Source organism: Camarhynchus parvulus, chromosome 3 (genome assembly GCF_901933205.1).
Source record: "Camarhynchus parvulus chromosome 3, STF_HiC, whole genome shotgun sequence".
NCBI lineage: Eukaryota > Metazoa > Chordata > Aves > Passeriformes > Thraupidae > Camarhynchus > Camarhynchus parvulus.
The window spans coordinates 33,066,787-33,087,820 of record NC_044573.1 but is presented as its reverse complement, the minus strand read 5'-3'; the positions used below and the strand labels follow the sequence as shown (position 1 = coordinate 33,087,820).

General features: G+C 42.1%; 1 protein-coding gene across 1 annotated transcript in view; it reads left to right on the top strand.

Moving 5' to 3' along the window:
* Positions 1 to 5,584: 5,584 nt before the first annotated feature.
* Positions 5,585 to 21,034, top strand: part of AHCTF1 (AT-hook containing transcription factor 1) — a 36,592-nt gene continuing 21,142 nt past the window's right edge. The window contains 12 exon segments of the mRNA XM_030944460.1: positions 5,585 to 6,755; positions 6,855 to 6,981; positions 8,137 to 8,390; positions 11,993 to 12,173; positions 12,947 to 13,154; positions 13,988 to 14,104; positions 14,826 to 14,910; positions 19,211 to 19,361; positions 20,070 to 20,202; positions 20,289 to 20,396; positions 20,398 to 20,468; positions 20,933 to 20,994. Of these exon segments, the coding sequence (XP_030800320.1) occupies positions 6,861 to 6,981; positions 8,137 to 8,390; positions 11,993 to 12,173; positions 12,947 to 13,154; positions 13,988 to 14,104; positions 14,826 to 14,910; positions 19,211 to 19,361; positions 20,070 to 20,202; positions 20,289 to 20,396; positions 20,398 to 20,468; positions 20,933 to 20,994 (1,491 nt within the window). The 5' untranslated portion in view covers positions 5,585 to 6,755; positions 6,855 to 6,860.

Below are 21,034 nucleotides of genomic sequence, written 5' to 3'. Positions count from 1 at the left end.
ACCTGTGCTCTTCTATGATATAAATTAATAGACTTAAAATGGCAACAGCAGCCACCCAGTCACAAAAAAGATTTGCATAATAGTATAAAGAAAGGCAACTCAACATTAAGAGTGTGAAAAGAGTGCATATTATACGGCTCTATGCAGATATTTACTATATGTGTTATGTTGTACTGATAAGTAGTGCTGTATTAACATTTAATAGTATGGTAAATGTAGTTTTGTAGTTAAAATGTAACTTTTGTATTTAAAATAGAAACTATGTATATGGGATATTTTTTTAAAGAAAGGAATGAGGTACTTCCACTGAAATAGCAGCCAAAGGACACCTAAATCTTTCAGAGAAAGAGAATTTATTGCTCCATTATCAGAAGAAATGAACTTCTTCCCGCCTCACTCAGCCCTGAGATGCTGTCAGGATTAAGAGGAAGAAGTTGACACTGACCAGACAGAATCCTGTGTTTGCATGGAATTTATGCATCATGTATGAGATGTATGAATATGCAACAGGCTATTGCTTTTAAGGGTTAATCCTCTGTTAATGTGTGTCCTTTTTCGGGCTTATTTTGGCCAGAAAAAGGTACCCAGACTGTCTGTAACGCTTTGTTTTTATTGTCTCGTATTGTCCTAATCCCAATTGTTCAAATTTTTATTACTCTAATTTTATTACTATTTTTATAACCATTTTATTACTATTAAACTTTTAAAATTCTAAAAACAAGTGATTGACATTTTTCCCAAGAGGCATAGCTGTAATTTAGGGATAATGTGTGCTGGGAGAAATTAAATGCCTTTGCCACCCCTTTGATGATGCTGCCACTTCTTAGAAGCATTGCACATTTCATAGAGTCATAGAATGGCTTGGGTTGGGAGGGACTTTAAAGATCATCTTGTTCCAACACCCCTGCCATGGGCAGGCATGCCTTCCCTATACTATTTGTTTATCAATACCTGAAAATATTTTTTTAATGTCAAAGAATGTTTTGACCACATTAAAATATGTACACTGAAAGGATTAGCATTTGGCTTGCACTTTTGACTTCATACTTACTTTTTCTCCTTTCAGTGACTAACAGTGTAACATTAATTTTATATTAATTTGTTGGGTTTTTACATAAAATTTCTTATTAAAATTAAGAGGAAAACTGCAGCTAAATAGCCTACCCCTTTAAATCCTTTTAAGTAGGTGACCTAATGACTGGCCTTTCAGTACCTGAAGGGAACCTACAAGAAAGATGGACAGGGGCTTTTTACAAGAGCATGACAGGAGAAGGGGGAATGGATCCAAAGTAAGAGTGTAGATTAGATAGCAGGAAGAAGTCTTTTACTGTGAGCGTGACAAGGCCCTGAGAAACTGTGGATGCTCTATTCCTGGAAGTGTTCAAGGCCAGGCTGAAAAGTGCTTTGAGCAACCTGGTCTAGCGGGAGAGATCCCCTTCCGTGACAGGGGGGCTGTAGCTCGATGATCTTTAGAGTCCCTTCCAACCCAAACCATTCTGTGATTCAATGAACTCCAGACAGAGCGCGGGGGGAAGAGGGAGGAGTGGGTGAGCGGCTCCTGCCATGAGATGGACACAGGCAGGCAGGGCCAGCTTTGCCTTCCCCTGCCGGCGGTTCCCTCACGGCGAGGCAGGAGAGCAGAGCCGTCCCCACGGACGGGCACCGCACGGCGCCGGTCCTGCCGGCCCAGGAACTACAGCTCCCAGCGTGCCCCGCGACAGACAGAGCCACCGGGGCAGGGGCGGGAGCGGAAGCGGAAGGGGCCGTCGCGCGGCACGCCGGGATCCGTAGTCCGGAGGCCGCCGCCGCCAGCGCCTGGGGCCGTGTCCCGCGCATTTGAAAATTCCCGCGGAGGTTCGCTGCGCATCTCGCGAGAACTCGGCCCGTCCCCCCCCGTCCCGTCCCGCCCCCCGCGCGGCGGGTGAGCGAGCGAGGTGGGTGCGCGGGCGCGCGGGGCCGGGCCGTGCAGGGCCGTGCCGTTGTCGCCGCTGCGGGAGGGAGATGCCACCGGCACCGGCACGTACCGGGAGTGCGGGCTCGGCTGGGCTGGGGGCAGCGGCACGCACAGGCGGAGGGGCGGAGGTGGCGGCAACGGCGACCCCCGCCCGCCCGTCTGCCTTCGTTCTTCCCTTTCTTCCTTCACCCCCGTACCAGCGGGTACCGGGCGCTCCCGAGCCGCATAGGCCGGCACCGGCGCTGGCGCAGCACAGGCCCGCGGGGGCCTCGGGCGGGCCCGGCCGCCCGTCCCTTATGTAAGTGACCCCCGGGCTGTGGCGCCGTGTCCGCCACACGTGCCTCGGCCCCCGGCGGCGGGGGAGGCCCGGGCGGCGCGGCCTGGGCAGCGCACATGGGAGGCTCCGCAGCCGGGAGGCTCCGCCAGGCTGGGGGGCGTGGGAGATGCGGCGGCTGCCGCCAGGAGCTTTCCCTCCTGCCCGGCCACCCGCGCACGCCCTCTGCTCTCGCCCCTTGGGCCGTGTTTTTGGAGGGTTTTTCTTTACTTCTTTCTAATTCCGCCTCCCCCCCGCCGGGCTTCGGGGTTGTATTCCATGAGGAGGCGGGAAATGCGCTCTGTGCCTAGAGCGGCGATTGCGGGACGTGGGATGGGTGCAGTGGGGAGGCCATAGCTTTGGAAGAATCCAGTGCGATTTGTGGGGGTCTCTGGGTCTCTGCATGAAGCAAAACATCGCGAAGCAGAGTTGCTGCTGGCTTAAACAAAAATGCTCGGTGTCTTCCTTAATAAACTGTGAGTCCATGTGTGGAGCTTCTGCCAACAGAATGCTTGGTGTCAGTCTTTCAGGTCTAGTGATTGCTTCCTCATCGTGTCTGGGGAAATTGGAGGAAACTGAGGGACTTGTTTGTGTCGGGATGGCTGCACCCCGTTTGGGGTACAGGGCTGAGCGTGGTCGTGCAGGTGCCTTTGCAGGGCCCGTCGGTCTGGCTGGTTGTGTCAGCCTTGGCTGGCAGCTGTCCCGTGTGCTTGGGCACGCAGCTTTGTATCCTGGGGAGGACAGCTCCTCCTTCACGTGCTGCCTCAGCTCTCCTTCCTGCATCGATTTGCCTCGGATTGGCTTTTTCAAGCGTGATCAAGCTTCTGTGAATTTTACATCTTCTGCCTAGTAAGGTGTTGGACAGTTTTGGAGAAGCAATGGTAACTTGCCTTTCCTGGTGTGACGCTGCTTTGGTGGAAAGAATAGAATCCTTAAACTGACAAGAGAGAGTCACCCTGTTGCATGGGTTGCAGGTGTTTCTGTAGTTGGTCTTGTCAGGTTGCTGGTTGTAAAAAACCTATTGGAGAATTAAATGTTCCAATTCCATCTGGATACAGCCTTGGGCAGGCTGCTCTAGGTGATGGCTCGAGCATGGTGTTTAGGAGAGGTGACTGTGTGTGATTCTGGCAGATCTTTCTCTTTGATGTGATTCTGGAATTTGTGCTGGGAAGGGCCAGCAATGGGATGGCATTCCAGTGTGGTATGCTGGAAATGTCTTCTAAAATACAGTAGTAGAACAAAGAAGCAAATGCGAAGATGAGAGATGGCAGCAAGATCTCTTTTTATGTCAGTGAAGTCAACATGTCCTGTGAAATCTTGTTTTCAGCTGTGACTGACCATATTTTTAGCTTTTTCTTCCGTGAGTTGTCGGCCTTTTAAACTGATTTTTGTGGAATACCATCAAAGTTGACATCTCAGAACTCTGACTTGGCTGTGTGCAATTCTGCTTAAACACACAATTTCTCTTTCTCTTTATTTTCCCTCCTTCCCTCTTCCCCCCTCCCAAGCTTTTTAATCCAAAAATTTATGACATTTCTGTCTTTGGAAATAGTTCATGGTGCTTGGAAGTTATAAGTTCCTAGGGTGAAAAAGAACAGTCATTTTGGCAACTTGCACACAGACTGCATTGCTATAGGATACAGCTGGGAGGTTGAATTCTGGTTCATTCCTGAAAGTGGAGTAAGCATGTGACATTTTACCCTAATCTGATTTCTAACACAAATAAGAATGTGATTGTAGTTATTGTTTCAATGACAGCTGAAATGCAGTTGCTGTTGGATATATCTCTTAAGGTTGAGAGGCTTTGTGCCTTTAATCTAGATCTGAGTATTTCCCCTCTGTTTTGATTTCCTAGCTGTTCTTGGTTTAACTTAGCAAAATGATGCAAGGAAAGCATTGTTATAGAGAGATCAGTATATATTGTTCATAATTTGTTATAAAGTTTCTCAACCTTGTTCCATGCTTGATTTCTAAAAACAAAAAGAGGTTTTTAAAATGGTCATTGCCTTACTGGAGCAAAACTGAGCATGCCTGATGCTCTGGTATTTTCATTTTCTACAAAAATGGTTTAGCTCTTGGAGTTCTACTTATTTGATGGTTCTTACTGGTGTTAATGGATGGATTTTTTTAGTATTGTGGGCAGGAGTATGCTGTGTTAACATATGAGCTTTCCATCAGGGAAGAATTCTTTTTGGGATGGTGAGGAGTTAGTTGTTTAAACTCAAATCTCCCCAGCAGAGGATGTTTGAATTTGATTTCCAGTTGAGCCCCACAAGGTTTTGTGCTCTTGGCACAGCAGGTAGGCAGTGTCTCCGGCAGGATGGCTCAGGGTGACTCAAGGAGAGCACGCAGCTGAGAAGTTTCCTTGCATGCCCTTACCTGCCCTACTGCAAGATATTTGTTCACTCTTTTCTTAAAACTATCTTGCTATTATTGTGGTCTATGGTATTAATAATCATATACTTACTACACAGACATCTCCATTCTTATTTTCAAAAAAGAAAAAAAATATTCACTACAATAATTCTGCAATTTTGTGCTCTTTTCTAAAATTCCTTAGTATGTGTTGTCAGAGTCAGTGCTTTGTCAGGTTGGAGAAATGGGCTGACAGGAACCTTATGTAGTTTAAAAAGGGAAAGTGCCAAGTCCTGCACTGGGGAGGAACCACCCCAGGCACCAGTGTGTGTGGGGGCCTGTGCAGCTGGAAAGCAGCTTGACAGAAATGTCCCTGGGACACCCGGTTGGCCATGAGCCATCATTGTGCCCCTGCAGCAAAGAGGGCTGATGGTGTCCTGGGCTCATGAACCTTTGGCAGCAGGTAAAGGGAGGTGATCCTTCCTCTAGTACTGCACTGGTGAGGCCTCAGCTGGAATGCTGTGTCAGGTCTAGGCTCACCAGCCTCCCAAGATGAGAGGTGAAGGTGCTGGAGAGAGTGCAATGAAGGGCTACAAAGATGGTTAGAGGAGATTGGAGCAGCTCTTCTCTGAGAAAAGGCGGGGAGACAGGCTGTTCAGCCTGGAGGAGAGAAGGCTCAGGGCTTCTCCTCAATGCACATAAATACCTGAAGGGAGGGTGTAAAGCAGATAGAGCCAGCAACATTCCAGTGGTGCCCAGTGACAGGAATACGAGCACACGCTGAAACATTTCAAAGATGCCATTCATCAACCAGATGTGTCTGAATTAGTATTTGCTATTATGTGTTACTCCTAAAATATATCCACTAAATTGCAATTAAACTAAGCAAGAATGCTGGTCAAATTGTGAGGCATTTTACTCTCTGGACCTCCTGGATACAGTGCAGAAGTTGTCACTTGAAACTGATGGCAAGTACCAAAAGAGAAACTCAGCTAAACTACTGCAAGTGAGTTGTCCCACTTGGAACCTGATCTGTGCTAGTAGTGAATGCTGTCAGAGCGATCAGGCTGGCTGGCTGCAGTAGTGGTTTTGCCATCAGCAACATTTTTGTCAAAATGTTGACTTGTGCTTAGTGCAGGACCCTGACTTACCCTTCCTGTGCTTCATGCGCTCGTTGTCCTGCTGGCAGCAGATACAGGAGCACAACCCAGCACTAGTGACCTGTGTATAATACCTTGAGATGTCATGAAGAAAGCAGTACTGTTTGAACAAGACAGTTGAATTTGTCTTGTCTGTCAGAGGCCTTTTCTATAAGCCAGATGACATGCAAAACATAGATACTTAAAAGTAATTTGTATTTCCATGCATATGGATTATCTCATATTTAGCCACCTGTTTAATCCTGTAAATTAGTTCAGCTCTTCAGTTTCTCCAGGGAAAAAAGATCTGTCTTGACATACTGAAATGTGAACTCTTGTGGAGCACATGTATGAGCATGAAACTGTCTGAGGCCTAGAAATTTTTTCTCTAATACTGCAGAGATGTGATAAGGAAAGGCAATAGGAAGGAAGGGACTAGATTAAGAAATATAAGGATTTCAGCAGAGAAAAAGAAAAATATTTTGAAGTGTTGTGTTATGTTCACCTCTTAAATGTATGAAAAAATACTTCTAATTGATCAGCTATGAAAGTCAGTATTGCTTGAAAGTACTAGCAATATGTTTTCTGGAAGAATTTGAGGATGAATTTGGTCAAGAATTTTGTATTCCTGAATGCCAAAAATAAGCATGCAAAAAGTAAACAAGACATGGCTGATCTGTGACATTACTAGAAGACAATTGACAAAAATAATACTGTATTAAATCAAGGGAAAGGGCAGAGTTATACCTCTTACCAAGAAGCTTTTTGAAATATGATTTTTCTGAGATCACGTCTTGCTAACCTGTATGAGTAAGCTTGAACTTGGTGTGTTGTTCTCTTCCCTGTTATTTATCTTGTTCATCCCTCTGTGTCACTTACTGTTGGTGGTCTTGTAGGCATTGGAAAAGCTCAAGATTCTCCTTGTGCTCTGCTGTGAGATGAAAAACTGTCCCAAGTGCCATTTCGTTTGAGCAAAAAAGGAGCTACAAACGATGTATGGGAGATTTGTCACTGCATACTGATAAAGCTTGGGTCAGTCTCAAAGATATTTATGGCTGACATGAGTCTCTTTGCCTTTTGCCTTTATTTCCAGTGAAGAATGCGAGACCTAACAGCTCAGGTAACGAGCAGTCTGCTGCAGTTTCCAGAGGTGACTGTTGAGGCACTTGGGGAAGATGAGATCACCCTAGACTCTGCGCTGTGTGGGAAGTTTTCTGGAGGTGAGCAAATTTGGATTTGGTATGAAGTTGTTAGTGCCTGAAGCACAGGGTCTTGGCATCAGGTTGGTTCTGTTAAGTAAAGTGGATCAGGTGTTCTGATAGTGGTGACAGGATATTTTAACATTTAGAGGCATTGCAAGTGCAACAGCCTGCTCCAGTCCTGTGCTGTTTAAATAATCTAGCTGACCATGCCCTCCTCAGTTCTGAATGAAATAGAAGGCAGTTTTCAAGGAAGAAATAGTGTTGTTTCAGGATGTATTCTTTTTACCAGCTCAAGCTCTCCGTCCATCATGACATCTCATGCAGAAATAGTTACAGGGACACAATATACTCCTTTTTCTTCTCTAGTCTAAATAAAAAGTGGAAAGAGGGAAAGCTCTGTTAAGTGCTGCCCATGTATTTCCAAGGTACTTAATAGGATATGGATTGAGGACCCAGTGAGAGTTGCTGACAACGCCTAAGCAGATTAGGCAGTTGACTTTCTAGGTGATCTGAAGGTAGAGCTGGATGCCTGTCTGGATGTCTGGGCTTCTGTGAAGACCAGGTAGAATCTTATCTACCTGATTGTACTTGCAGTAATGGAGCTCATCCTTCCTTTGAGCTTGAAGTCCCTCAGTAGAGGAGCAAGTGTTAAACTCTTTGGTGAAACACCAGTTGTTAAATTCTTTCTGGGATCAGCTCATGTAAAAGTTGGAATTACACATGCAGTGCCCATTTTAAGATAATTTCCTGTCCAAATCCCTGCCCAGAGTAGTCGTGTGTCAAGCAAAATCCTTAACTGGAACTGAATTGGTTTAGGTGGGCTGTATTTGAAGTATGCTTTGAGACTTGTATTCCTGTACATATTTAGGTGTTTTTTAGCAAAACCAGGCCAGGTATGGTGTACAGACTAGAGCTCAGTCTATTGTGATCTTTATCCCAAACAGTGAATGTTCTTGAGTGCAGAAATGACAAGTAGAAATACAAAAGAATGGGGTTATTAATTTTAAGAAATATTGGTTGAGGATTGGAATGTGTGATTTAAAATGACTTTCCAGGAGTAGGTAGGTTGGCCTTCCTCCCTTTGTTGCATTTGCGGGAAGGGCCCAGTGCCATTGCTGTTGTTCCAGTTGTGCTGCTGGGCATTTGGTGAGTGCTGTTCCTTTTGCCCTGCAGGCAGAAGTGGCCTGGCGTGGCTGGCGTGTGGCCCCCAGCTGGAGGTGGTGAACTCGGTGACAGGAGAGCGGCTCTCTGCCTATCGCTTCAGCGGGGTGAACGAGCAGCCTCCCGCCGTCCGCGTGGTGAAGGAGTTCTCTTGGCAGAAGAGGACTGGGCTGCTGGTTGGCTTGGAGGAAGCAGAGGGAAGTGTTCTCTGTCTCTACGACCTTGGGATCTCAAGAGTGGTTAAAGCAGTTGTTCTTCCAGGAAGGGTATGTATCCTTTTGGAGAAATGGAAGATTTTGTGTTGTTTGGTGCTGCATAATCCTGTTTCAGGAAGAGCTCTTGTGCATCTCTTTGTATGACTTATCCTTTTTATACTTCATTAACCTATTGTCAGTTCAGATTATCCAGTCTAGAGAGCCTTGATGTAAAATCTTGCACTTAGCAGCTGCATTATCTTTTGAGTTTACTGATAGTAAAAAAAACATTGTAGAACACATAGTGGCAAAATTCTCCACTTTTAAGAAAAAGGCATTGAAAACCAGAGCAAAAAAGAAAACCCTACTTAAATTGTCTGTAATATACCTTTTCTAAATGGCTAATTTCTGTCAGGAATACTGTCCTAAAAGTATCTCAGACTCCCAACATTGTGCTGTTAATGACTTTGACGCATTCCCATGAATCTCAGACTAGGAAGCAGGTGACGTGGGAGCAGAACAGATTTTTCTGTTAGCTTAGGATTGGAAAAAAGATTGTAGTGAGTTAACTGTCAGATAGTTGGCAGATTTACTTTCAGTCTGCAGTCCTTGAGTCTCTGCTTGTTGAATATAGTGTTTGTGTGGATGGGATACAGTGATATGTTGATAATTTTTTCTGCCTTCTGTAGAACCCTTGAATTCAAATGATGCTGTGTCCCTTTGTCTCATTAACACAATGGAAACGAGAATCAGATTAAGTTATCAGAACATCAAGATTCATTGTGTTTTTATCATCTTAGAATCTGCAGAAAATAAATACTTATTTACTACTCAGTTTTCCCTAACATTATTTGGTTTGACTTACTAGAGTTCAGGTCAAAGTCTTGTTAGTAGTAGTAAGCATTTGTGTTAAGTTCTAAAGATACAAGTCATATCAGTGTTCCAGTGTGTTGTTTTGCTATCTGCTCAAGTTGTAGATGGAAAAGTAGGCTGTGTGCTAGCATGAACTTAAAATAAGTAAATTATGTTTTGGTAAGTGATGTTGGTGTGTTAGGTTTTATTTCTTCTATCTAAGTAAGCTAGGAAAAAGCAAAGGTTAAGAAGTAAGAACTATGTTGCATGTTGAATCTGTAGCTGTGGAAGGGTTTTGAAATAGAAGGTAGTTCCAACAATCAGTTGTATTAGAGTTGTTCTATACCACAAAAACTGATGAAGTGCTGCAAGAAAGAGTTGGTTGTTGGGTGATGAAGGGTAGGAATTTTGAAATAAGCCAGAGCTGCTCTGAAAGTTATGCTCTTATGCCCTGAAAGCTCATGATTACAAGTATGTTTGGTCTGTTGCTTGTGTTTTGCTTCCTGTGTCTTTAGTATTTTGTTAGTTCATAGTCAGGACACAGATATTGCTAATTGGAGTCTTAACTTTCAGGCTGTGAGTGGGAGTAAGGGTAAGCGAAAACAAGTAGATAAAACGTGCACTTGGCTGCGGTCCATATGTTTTGAGTTCTTTCAGAAACTCATATTTGCATATTATGTAATGTATAGTTTTGGGGGGGGGATTGATTTACATGAATGTTTCTCTGATTTTCAGATTGATTATTTTTAAAGGTAAAATGTGGATCTTTTCTTAACATCACTTCCTGCAGTTCTGTCATTTCTCTTTTAAACCTTTAATGAGCACTGTGGTTTTGGGACTATTTTCTCAACAGGTATAAGTTCTGTAGACAGCTAAGTTGTACAGCTTAACCTAGAGCAACTCTGCTCCAAGGTGTCAAGATGTTAGTGTATTAATACAGGGTGTTTATTGTGACTGTGTGAACATAAGAGTGGATGTTGAGTCGATCAGAGAATAAAGAAATCAGTTAAAAAACCCAGACTCAGGAACTTAGAAAGAATTTTGGCATAATATCTTTGCATGTGTCTGTGAGTGTCTCTCGATGCCCTCTTGATATGTGTATGAGATGCAGCAGGAGATTGAAAATGTTGATGAGTATGATTTGAATTGGATTCTGAATTAAAAACATGAAGTACATCAAATCAGTTTATAACAGTTGCATGTTTCAGAGCTGTTGCATGGTATTTTCCCAAATTTTCCTGGTTCGTATGAGGCAGAAGGGCAGCATTCAGATTCAGTGAGCTGAGAAAAGTTTTCTTTGTTCTTTCCCAGAATGAGTTGGCAAAGTGCTAGGGAGAATGGGAAAAAGCAGTACATAGCATAGTGGAAAAATATGTCGTTTCAGGAGCTTCTACATGGAAAATTGAAGTAATCAGGGAACGTTTTTGGAAGCCTATGCAAAACTAGTAAAGATTCATTTGGAGCCAGTTGTACAATGAAAAAACTAACTTGAAAAGAACTCAAAAGTAACACTTCAACCTCAGCTAATTGCACAGCAAGTTGTGTTCTGTATTTCCTCCTCGGTCACCAACACTTGGAACGCAAGAATCCGAGTAATCAAAATACTTCTGTTAGTCCTCGGAGCAGCAGAGAGGATTAAAAATTTAATTTGAATCATAAGAAATGTGAAAGAAAATCAAGTTTCCTGAATAACTAAAGATACTTCTAAGATTGGGTTTCTTGTGTTCAAGGTGAAAGGTGAATTGCGAAGCGGGTGGCCAGGCAGGTGTAGTCATAAGCAAGTGCTTGATACAGGAGAGGAGAAAGCTTCAGGGGGCGATAAGTTTGGATATTTTCCCCCACTTCTGGGGTAAATAAGCAGCATGAAAAGATGGACTACATTGTGACACTCACATCTTTGTTTCAGACAAACCTTTGTTGCTGATGTAAAGCTGTCTGCTTTCATGATGCTACATTTGTAAGAGTTCCTGTTCCTGAGTAGTCCTGCTCCTCTGGTGCAGGAGCCCTGGTGTGCTTGTGTCTCTGCTAGAGCAGTCAGTATTGTCCTGGGTGTTGTGTGGGTGCTGAGGGGTCTGTTCACCTTGTGCTGAGGTCATGGGGAGTGCTTGGCCTGTCAGGGAGAGAGAGAGCTCCTACCTCAGGCTGAGCGAGTTCTTGTTTGGTCTCTTGCTGCCTTTGACAGTTTCCCTTACCATCTGTAAGAGTGCTGGTGTGAATTTAAAATTTTTGTTGGATATTACCAGTCAAAGTGAGGGCCAGTGAAGATTTTAGTAAGCCAGCATCTCCCTCCAACCCTTTCTAGAATGTTTCATTCCCATGGAAATGGTGTGTCTGGTGTACCCCACGGCCACTGCCTTGTCTCCTTGAAGCCCTGATTTAGCTTACAAAATGCAGGGTAAAGAAGGCCTGGACAGTATCACAGTGCTGATGGGCTTTGAGTAGTGGGAGAACTAGATCTAGCTTTATTATTTAAGATTAATTATTACTTAAGATCTAGATCTAGTCTTTATTATTTAAGTCCTTTACACATGGTAAAGCTTCTAGCATGTAATTGATTTCATGTCTCTTCTTAGATGCAATTATTTCTAAGTAGGAAATGGAAACGGGTAAGCTGTAAAGACAGAATACGCCATTTAAGTGGGGAGAGCTTTCTTTCTATTAATTTCCTTTCTGCTTGATACAATAGGGAGCAATGATTTGGTTTTCAGTCTTATGAACCTGTATTTCCTGTCCTGTTTCTGATGTGCTAATGCTGGCTTCCCTTCTGAGGATTACTCCTGGGGCTGTCAAAGACTCTGACATTAACGTGCAGTTCCCTGCAGGTGACTGCCATCGAGCCCATCAGCAATGACGGCGGAGCCAGCGTGAGCACGCGGCACCTGCACCAGAGTCTGCGATGGCTCTTTGGAGTGGCAGCAGTGGCCACAGATGTTGGCCATGTCCTTCTGGTTGACCTTTGTTTGGATGATTTATCTTGCAGTCAGAATGAAGTAGAAGCGTCAGGTAAGCTGCAGTTTTGAAACTTGAATTTAGAAGTAAGAAAATGTTTCTTTTCAAAACCCAGCTTGTATCCCAGCGAAGATCCCAGCGTGCTGACTGACTGCTGGCATTTCTGACCTTGCCCACTGCTGGCTCAGACAGCAGTTTGACATGGTGTGGTTCTGAACTGATCCAGAAATGGAGTGGCTTAATGTTCTTCCTGATGTTCAGAAGGGCTCTTGCTGCCCACACCCCTTTGTCCCTATGATTCTTGCCAGTGGGAGGTAGGAATTTTTCCATTTGAGTCAGTGCAGCTGTGTGATAGGAAGTTGTGTCAGAGGTACCAAATTCCTTGGGAATGTTCTCCTGTTTCCATCAATGGCTTGGGGCAGGCTTTAGGCTTGTGTTTTGAAATAAATCTGGCTTATCAAAAGTCATTCATTTGGGTGAATGAATCCTGCAATTTGTGTTGTCCGATTGCACTCTTTTGGGTGTTGTAAGAGTGGCTTCAGGAGTTCATATCCCTTCAGGTAGTTTCCTCATGAGGCCCAATAAAGGAATTTGTCTACAATGGTTACATTTGTACCCAGTTTTGAAATAGGAGTGAGAATACCTGTCCCCTTGGAGAGTCCTTCTGTTTCAGAATGGGTGCAGAAACAGGAATAGCCAAAAAAGGTGCTGCAAAAATGGTTATTTTGCTTGAAGAATTAGATTATATACATTGTATAATCGCATCACATCAAATGCAACTGAAGTGGCATAATGCATTAATTTCTTGTCTGCTTTTACATGTTCAGATCTAGAAGTTGTCACTAGAATTCCTGCTGAAGTTCCACAAAGAAGAGAAGCTGTGACCAGGGAAGGGAGGCATCTCTGTTTTCAATTGCGAAGTCCTTCAGGAACAGCAGTATCCACCCTGTGCTACATAAGCAGAAGCAACCAGCTCGTTGTGGGATTTTCTGATGGCTACTTGTCACTATGGAATATGAAAACTTTGAAGAGGGAGTAAGTAGTCACTTCCACTTGGTTGCACTTGGAGGTGCAGGGCTCTCAATTTTTTGCTTCAGGAAGTCATGCAGAAGGGATGTGATAGAGCTGAGTTTTTATAATTCTGTTTGTTCTGTCCAGTTGTATTTTGTGAGCCGAGGTAATGTGTGTGTTTCCATGAAAGATTTGGAATGATTTACAACCAGTTACTGCAATTAGGGCATCCATTGAAAGGCTTCACTGTATGAATAATGTGATTTTGGTGATCATATTCTTTAAAGTGTCCATGATGGATCTAGTGAGACATGATAATTCAACATCTGTGCCTGAAAACACATTCTTTCCTACATTTCAGCCGTGATGGAAATTGGTGATCGACTCATTCCCGGACCAGGAATATGTGAATGAAAGTTTGTTTGAAAGATTTGGAGATCAGAATAAGGGATATATACATTTTAAGCAATAGTGAAATTTAGAGGTGATTTGAAATCTGCCACTTGAAATATATGACCACATTCAGATAGGTGTTACTTAAGGAAATCTACAGTGCCCCACCATAAACTATCTATGTGTTGTGGATGCATTATGGATGCATACATAGACAGTGGACACATAATTATATGCAAAAAAAAGATTGTGAAGATGCAATTGAAGTTCAGAAGTTGGGAAGACAAATACTTAAGAAGTAGTGGCTTGTCAGTCATCAGTTGTTTTAAATGGAAGTATGACCATCTGTACTTTGAGGATAAGTATGCAAGCTGCTTTTTTCCCAGAAGATGCTTCTACCCTTTTACAAGCAGCCAGAGCTAGCAGGCTCTCCTTTTTTCTATATTTTTCTTTTAAACCTGTAGGCACCACTCCCAGCTTGAAGGAGGAAGGATTCCTGTCTATGCAGTTACTTTTCAAGAGCCTGAGAATGACCCCCGCAATTGTTGCTACTTGTGGGCTGTTCAGTCTACACAACAAAGGTGAATAAAATCTTGCCATAAGTCACTGTTTTGGTTTTTTTTTTTAATATTTGTTCACATTCGGTTGATAGATGTGTATTCGTTTGGTTTCTTTAACTGTAAAGGAGATGAAAAGTGTTAAGCTTACGGTGCAAGGATTTTACATTTGTAAAGAGGGGTTTGAATCTTTACTACCTTGTGGAAGAAGGCAAAGGAAACAGTGGCTATTTTTTTGTGCTTGCAGTCTCAAATTATGTCCCTTGTTTCTTGATGACTGCTTCAAGATTTGTTTGGTGTTCCCACCATTATATTCAGTACCATTTAAAGTAGTTTTGGCTGTAGATGCAGAACAGTAAACATCATCAGCAAGCTACTTAATCAGCACAGCTGTTCACAGACTGGCAGTCTTCTTAAGTTCAACTTAAAAGCAGTTTTCATGGAGAACGCTTTACTGTTGTGAGCTATTTCCAGCAATTCAGCAGTTTTTTTCCTCCATGTTGCATATTAAAGCTTTCCAAACAAAGGCAGAGCTAGCATTTACCCCTGAAGCTGTTCATGTCAAAATTTTCTCCTTTCTGTTTTAATGGCTAAATGTGACCAATTACCGTGTTTTGGGAAGCAGTGTTTTTCTTTTCAGCAAGAGCCATACTCTTAAGTCAGTTTCAGCCTAGATCTAATAAAATTATAATGAGAATTGTAAAGCAGCTTTGTAATAAAATTTTCTCATTTATACCTTTTTCAGTGAAGGTGATGTTGTGAGTTTACATCTGTTGCAGTTAGCATTTGGTGACAGGAAACGCCTGGCATCAGGACAAGTCATGTATGAGGTAAGACAGGCCTGTATGTGAGAAGATGAAAATAGTAATTTTGTGTATGTAAGGATCAGTTAAGTTGACCAATTAATATTTACCATGAAAGATCAGTGAGACTTAAGAAAAAAGTCTTTTGATGAGTCTTTTTAGGCATTCTTTTGTCCGTATTTTTCAGAACAAGTCATAGAATCATGGAATGGTTTTGGTTGGAAGACCTTAAATATCATGTATTCCAATCCCCTGCCATGGCTATGGATGCCACCCACTAGATCAGTTCTCTCAGGGCCCCATCCACTCTGGCCTTGAACACTTCCAGGGATGGGACATGTGTAGCATCTCTGGGCAGCCTCACCTCCAGATCCTCACCACTCTCACAGTAAAAAATTTCTTCTAACATCTAATCTAAATCTCTCCTGTTTTAGTTGAAAACCCCTTCTCCTTTGTCCTATCACTACCTGCCCTTGTAAAATGTCAAAGCCTCCCTCTTTTTTATAAGCTCCCTTTATGTGCTGAAAGGCTGCCCTGAGGTCTCCCAGGATGAGGTTGAACTTCTGGGCTGTGAGTGCATATTGCTTCCTGTCCACCAGAACCCTCATGTCCTTCTTGGCAGGGCTGCTCAGTCACTTTTCCCAGTCTGTAGTCATGTCTGGGATTGCCCCATTCCAGGTGCAGCACCTTGTGCTTGGACTTGCTGACCTTCATGTCCTGAGATTCCTATTGGCCCACCTCTCAGGCTTCTCCAGATCTTTCTGGATGACATTCCAGCCTTTTGTTTTGTCAATGCACCTTTCAGCCTTGTGTCATCTGCAAACTTGCTTAAGGTGCACTTGATCTCACTGTGTGTGTCGTTGATGAAGATATTGAGGAGCACTGATCCCCACGCAGGTTTCTGAGAAACACACTCAACGTCAGTCTGTGCTTGGAGATAGACTGTTGGCCACAACTCTCTGGCTTGGTCCTTCGAACCAATTCCTTATCCACTGAGTAGTCTACCCTTCAAATTTGCCTGTCTTCAAATTAGAGATGGTGATGTCATGAGGGATTGTCAAAGACCTTGTAGAAGTCCAGGTAGATGACATCGGTCAGTTTTCCCTCGTCAAGTGTTTGTCACTCCATCATAGAAGATGGCCAGATTGGTCAGACACAATCTGTCCATGCTGAAGCCATACAATTTTATACTTCAGTGTCATGAGTTCCACCTGGATTCATCTGCAAGGAGCCCTTACACATGTGATTCCTGAAGAGGAAATAGCTGTTACAAATGAAATTACTCTTAATTTAAACATCACATGAATGGCATGTAGGAAGAGAAGGCAAGGCTTTGAATAGCTTTGTGTTACCAAACTATAGATTTGAGGAAGCTTCTGTCTGTCTCCCTTTCTTTCAATATGGTCATATATTTCTCTTTATACATTTCTGACCTCTATTTTATAATCTTGTTTTTCTTTTAAACTCCGTCAGCCTGACTTAAAATACACCTACAAAAATACCTACAATGTCTCTTCAGTATTGATTCTGAAACTCAGTAGCAGTAAAGATGACTCTTGTTTTGAGTTTTGGATGGGTTATCTCTGAAATCTACTCTTAAAGCTAGCAAAAGATGTACATACAATGTACAGTGGTATGATTTGGTCAGAAAAGTCTCCATAAATTTTTAGAACTGGTTCCAGAGATGCTGTGGTATAGAATAAACAAAATATACAGGGGGTATCATTAGGTCTCAGATAATCTAACAGAGGCAAGAGGCACCTCCATAATGTTTTATAATGTTTAATTCTGTTCAGTAGTATGCACGAAACTCTACCAAGATCTTTTTGATGCAAAAGTAATCTTAATTCACATTAAGTCTTTCCTCCTATTTGACACTTGTCCTTGTATGTTCTCAGTAGTACAAAATGAAATTGAGATAATCCTTGGATTGTGGTTCAAAGATTTTTTTTTTAATAGGGACTTTGAATTTTGAATTTTTTGAATGAGCTTGAATTTTATGCTTTTTTCCTTTTGTCTGTAGGAAAGGGCCTTCCTGATTTGGAAGTGTTGCTTTTGAACAGATAAAGGTTAGGTGTTGGGAGGAAGTGGTGTTTCTTTAAAATACATCATCTATCATGGTGATGAAGTAGAAATACCTTCAGGTGGTTCAACGTGTCTGAATATGCATGTCATATCTTCATGTGCAGTTTTTAAGTGACAAAAATATACAGTGCTCTAGAGGAACAGAACACCTTGTTTACTTGGGGCTTTTTTGTGTTTGGTTTTGTTGGGTTTTTTTTAAGGGTTTTCATTGCAGTTCACTCCTGCATCTTGTAGTGCTCTAAGTACTTTGGCAAGTTAATAGGGGAAAGTTTCTTTAATCTTCTCAAGATTTGCTTTTGAATTTCAGTTTTGTTTTATCCTCTTAAAAGAAAATTTTTAGCTAAGTCTTAGTGACAAGGACACTACCTTTTACTGTGTGCTGCACTGGGGAAAAAGCAATTGTCTCTATTTCCTTCATGGCTACTACTTCTTTCCATCTGAACAATTTAATGTTAAAATGTGAGACCTTTAACTGTTTGGCAGTTATTTGTCTTGGTTGTCTTTCCTGAACAAGATGTGACTAATGTCAGTTTGTACCTCAGAGAGTTGAAATGTTTCATCAGTCTTTAAAAATGGATTTACTAGAAATTCCCGATGACACTCTTAGAAAAAAAGCACACAAAGTGATAGAAAATGTTACTGTGTTTGTGACCTGAAAAACCTGTGGTGTAGTTAAAGTAAGACTTGGATCCCTCTACAGACTATACAACCAGTAGTACATTCACAGGCATATGTTGAAAGATTATAACAGGAACCAATCTTAGAAGGCTGTTGAAGAGAGCTGAATATCTGCACTCTCTGAGGAGGAAAGACAGATAAACCACTTAATAGTGTACTTTCATGCTGAGACCTGATAGCATCTACTTCCAAAAAATCCCCACAAAACAATTCTTAATCCCTTCCCAAGGGATGCATCACGATAGGATCTGTGCTCACCAGTGGACACTTAAGTGTTGGAATACTTCTTGTTGTCACAGAGTGGTCAGTATGACATGATGGTTCTCTTCTTGTTGGTCTTCAGTGACATAAAATTTAAGAGTTGTTCCCATTTGCCAGGCCAAGCCTGAATAAACAAGGAGAAATTAATCTAATGCTGCTCCTTGTTCACTGGGTATAAGTCATAGGAGCTTAAAATATTTGTCTGCTTACATCACTGCTGTACATCCCAGGAATCAGACTTGAGGCTGTGAAACCGTACATCTTTGACTTCATATCATGGTAAAAGTCACAAATGGACCTTTTGGAACATGTGGCACTGTGTTTTTATAAACGTGTCAGACTTGGGTCTCTTGCCTTCAAGGCTGGTTTAAATCTGCTCAAGTAAGAAAACTGAAAGGTAAACTTAAATTAGACTTGCAAAGACCTCTTTTAGATCATCTCAGCAGCTGCTGTATCTTGTAGGTCAATTCATGGTCCTGGAGCATATCCTTACATTGTTGTGCACAAGGCTTGAGTACAGTCTCTGTGTTCATGTCAGTGTCTGACCAGTGCAACTCCTTTGAACACTGTCATTTTTAACTGGTCTGGAATGTCATTTCTCAATATCTTCCATGCACTGGAGTTCCTTAACTTAGGTTTGCTTACCCCAGTGTGGAAAACTTGAAATATGTGAAATATGCAGCTTTGGTTAGGAAGTTGTCTTTGGCAGGAACTACTTGGTATTACTTTCTCCTTCCCCTCTGCACTGAAAGGTGAAATGGCTCTTCATACATGAATGAAAGCAGAAATTTCTAGTCATTAAAATTAATGCCGGACAGGTTTATGGAATTTTAGTGCTTTATCTTGTGGAACTGTCTTTTGGAATGGTGAATTTCTTGTTCAGGACATCATCTCTGTTAAAATTGGTTTTAGTGATTAGTTATCCTACAGTGAAGATGAGGTTCTTTGCTTAGGCTTCATGTTAGTTTTTCAAAGAGATGGTTTTGATTTTTCTTATCAGCCCTGCATATATCTGTTACTTCCAACATTCCTTAATAAAATAGTGTGAACTGTGCATGCTTCAGAGCAAAGTTTTGCTAAGGAAATGCTAATATTTGAAAATGTGCAAAGCCTTTTCAGCCAATATCTGTTAAAATTTCACACTTAATTCTCTTGAATGTCAAATGTAGTTTTTATTTGCTATCAGAAATAAGTTTATTAGAAATAAACAGTACAATATGCATGTTATATTAGGTATATACATTCTTTCTTAGTGGATCTAATGAAAACTACCTTATTTTCTTTTTGGTTTTTTTCCACACAGGGTTTGGAATACTGTGATGAAAGGTACAGTTTAGACCTCACTGGTGGAATCTTCCCCTTGAGAGGGCAGACCAGCAATACTAAATTGCTCAGCTGTCAGACCATAGAAAAATTTCGCAATCATGCTGACAGAGAGGACAACGTTAATGAAGGTTTGTTCTGATGTCCCTGCTTGGTTATTCTGAACTACATGCTTTGGAAATCTAAGCAGTAAATGCTGTTCTGTACCCACAGTCTTAAAGTCTTAAATATTCATCTAACTGACCTTGTTGGGCTTATTTAAAAAGCAAAATTGTTTGCTGAAGTTATGTGGAACTTTTTTATCCCTCTGAACATAATTTTTTAAGGGAAAAAATAGACTTTTGTTTGCTGGGATGGTAGAGCAGTGTACGGGGTCATCTGTATAAGGCTGGTCAGTCAGTTTGTTCTGCCAGTTGTCTTCATTGAACAGTAAGATCCTTCTGTCTATTGCTTAGGAATGTTACCTGAATGTTTTTTATCCTGATGAAACCTCTGGCTGCATCCATTTAGCACCTGATCACTAGTGGTGTTCCCCAGGGCTCAGTATTGGAGCCAGTTCTAATTGATATCTTTTTTTGATGATCTGATGAACAACTTGATGAGCTAATAATTGTGTATTTGGTTTGTTTTGGAACAGATACAATTTGAAAAAGAGGCAGTATGATTAAAACCTATCTCATGGACATTTGCTATTCTGTATATGGTTTTTATCATTCTTAATGAAGTGTTGTGTTTCTTGAGTGAAATAACAGCATTAAGCCAAAATAGAAAGTGGTGTTTTAAAACCAGCAAAAATCTCATATTTTCTACAGTAAGAAACAATGTCTTGTCTTTGACAGTAATCTCTCCTGACACCAGTGTATCAATCTTCAGTTGGCAAGTGAATACCTATGGTCAGGGAAAACCATCTACTTACCTGGGAGTGTTTGACATCAATCGCTGGTATCATGCCCAAATGCCAGACTCGCTGAGGTAGGTTTTAATTAAGAAGTTTCAATATCCCTACAAAAGGTTAATTTCAAAATTGCTATTGAGCTTATGCGCTTGTTTTCTTTAAGGCCAGAAGAATTCCTTCATGATTGCCCCTATTTTGCACTGTGGTCACTGGATCCTGTTATAAGCATGACTTCTCCAAACCTCATTTTGGATATTCTGGTACACGAAGTAGTCTGAGTCGGGGGTTCCTCCTTCTTATCCACCACCTGAACAGTTCTTTAATCCAAGCACCTATAATTTTGGTAGGTATTTCACTGCTTTTCATTTGAATAGTGACAAGCTTCGGTGGAGGTCAAATGCCACTTGAGTGGTTCTCTTTCTTGTTCATTATTTGTCACATGAAAACCAAACCAAAAAAGCCCCCACAAACTTTCCCCAACCTGCTTACCTTGTCCTAAGAAGGCACTTAGTCTTGTGAAACATACCTGACAGGCAGCTGAGCTTTGGGTTTTGGGGCTTCTGTGACATGGCCTGGGAAGGGGTGATGGTCCCAAAATGAAATACCTTTGAGCTGAGGCCCAAAGCAGAGCACTGGGTAGCACTCAAGTTTCTAGAGACAGAGAGTAAGTCCTTTTTATGGGACGTGTGTAAGTGGTGTGATGAAGGAAAGGGGTGCTGGAGGTTTGTCTTTGCAGACAGCACTATTTACAAAGCATAAACTGGTGAGAAGGTGCCAAGGTCTGTCAAATGTTCCTTGTTTCTGCAGATGTGACGTGCTTGCTCAGCTCGGGAGTTGTTCACATGACTTGCACTGGCTTCCAGAAGGAGGTGACTTTTTTATTGTATTGAGGGTGTCAAGAGATGAACC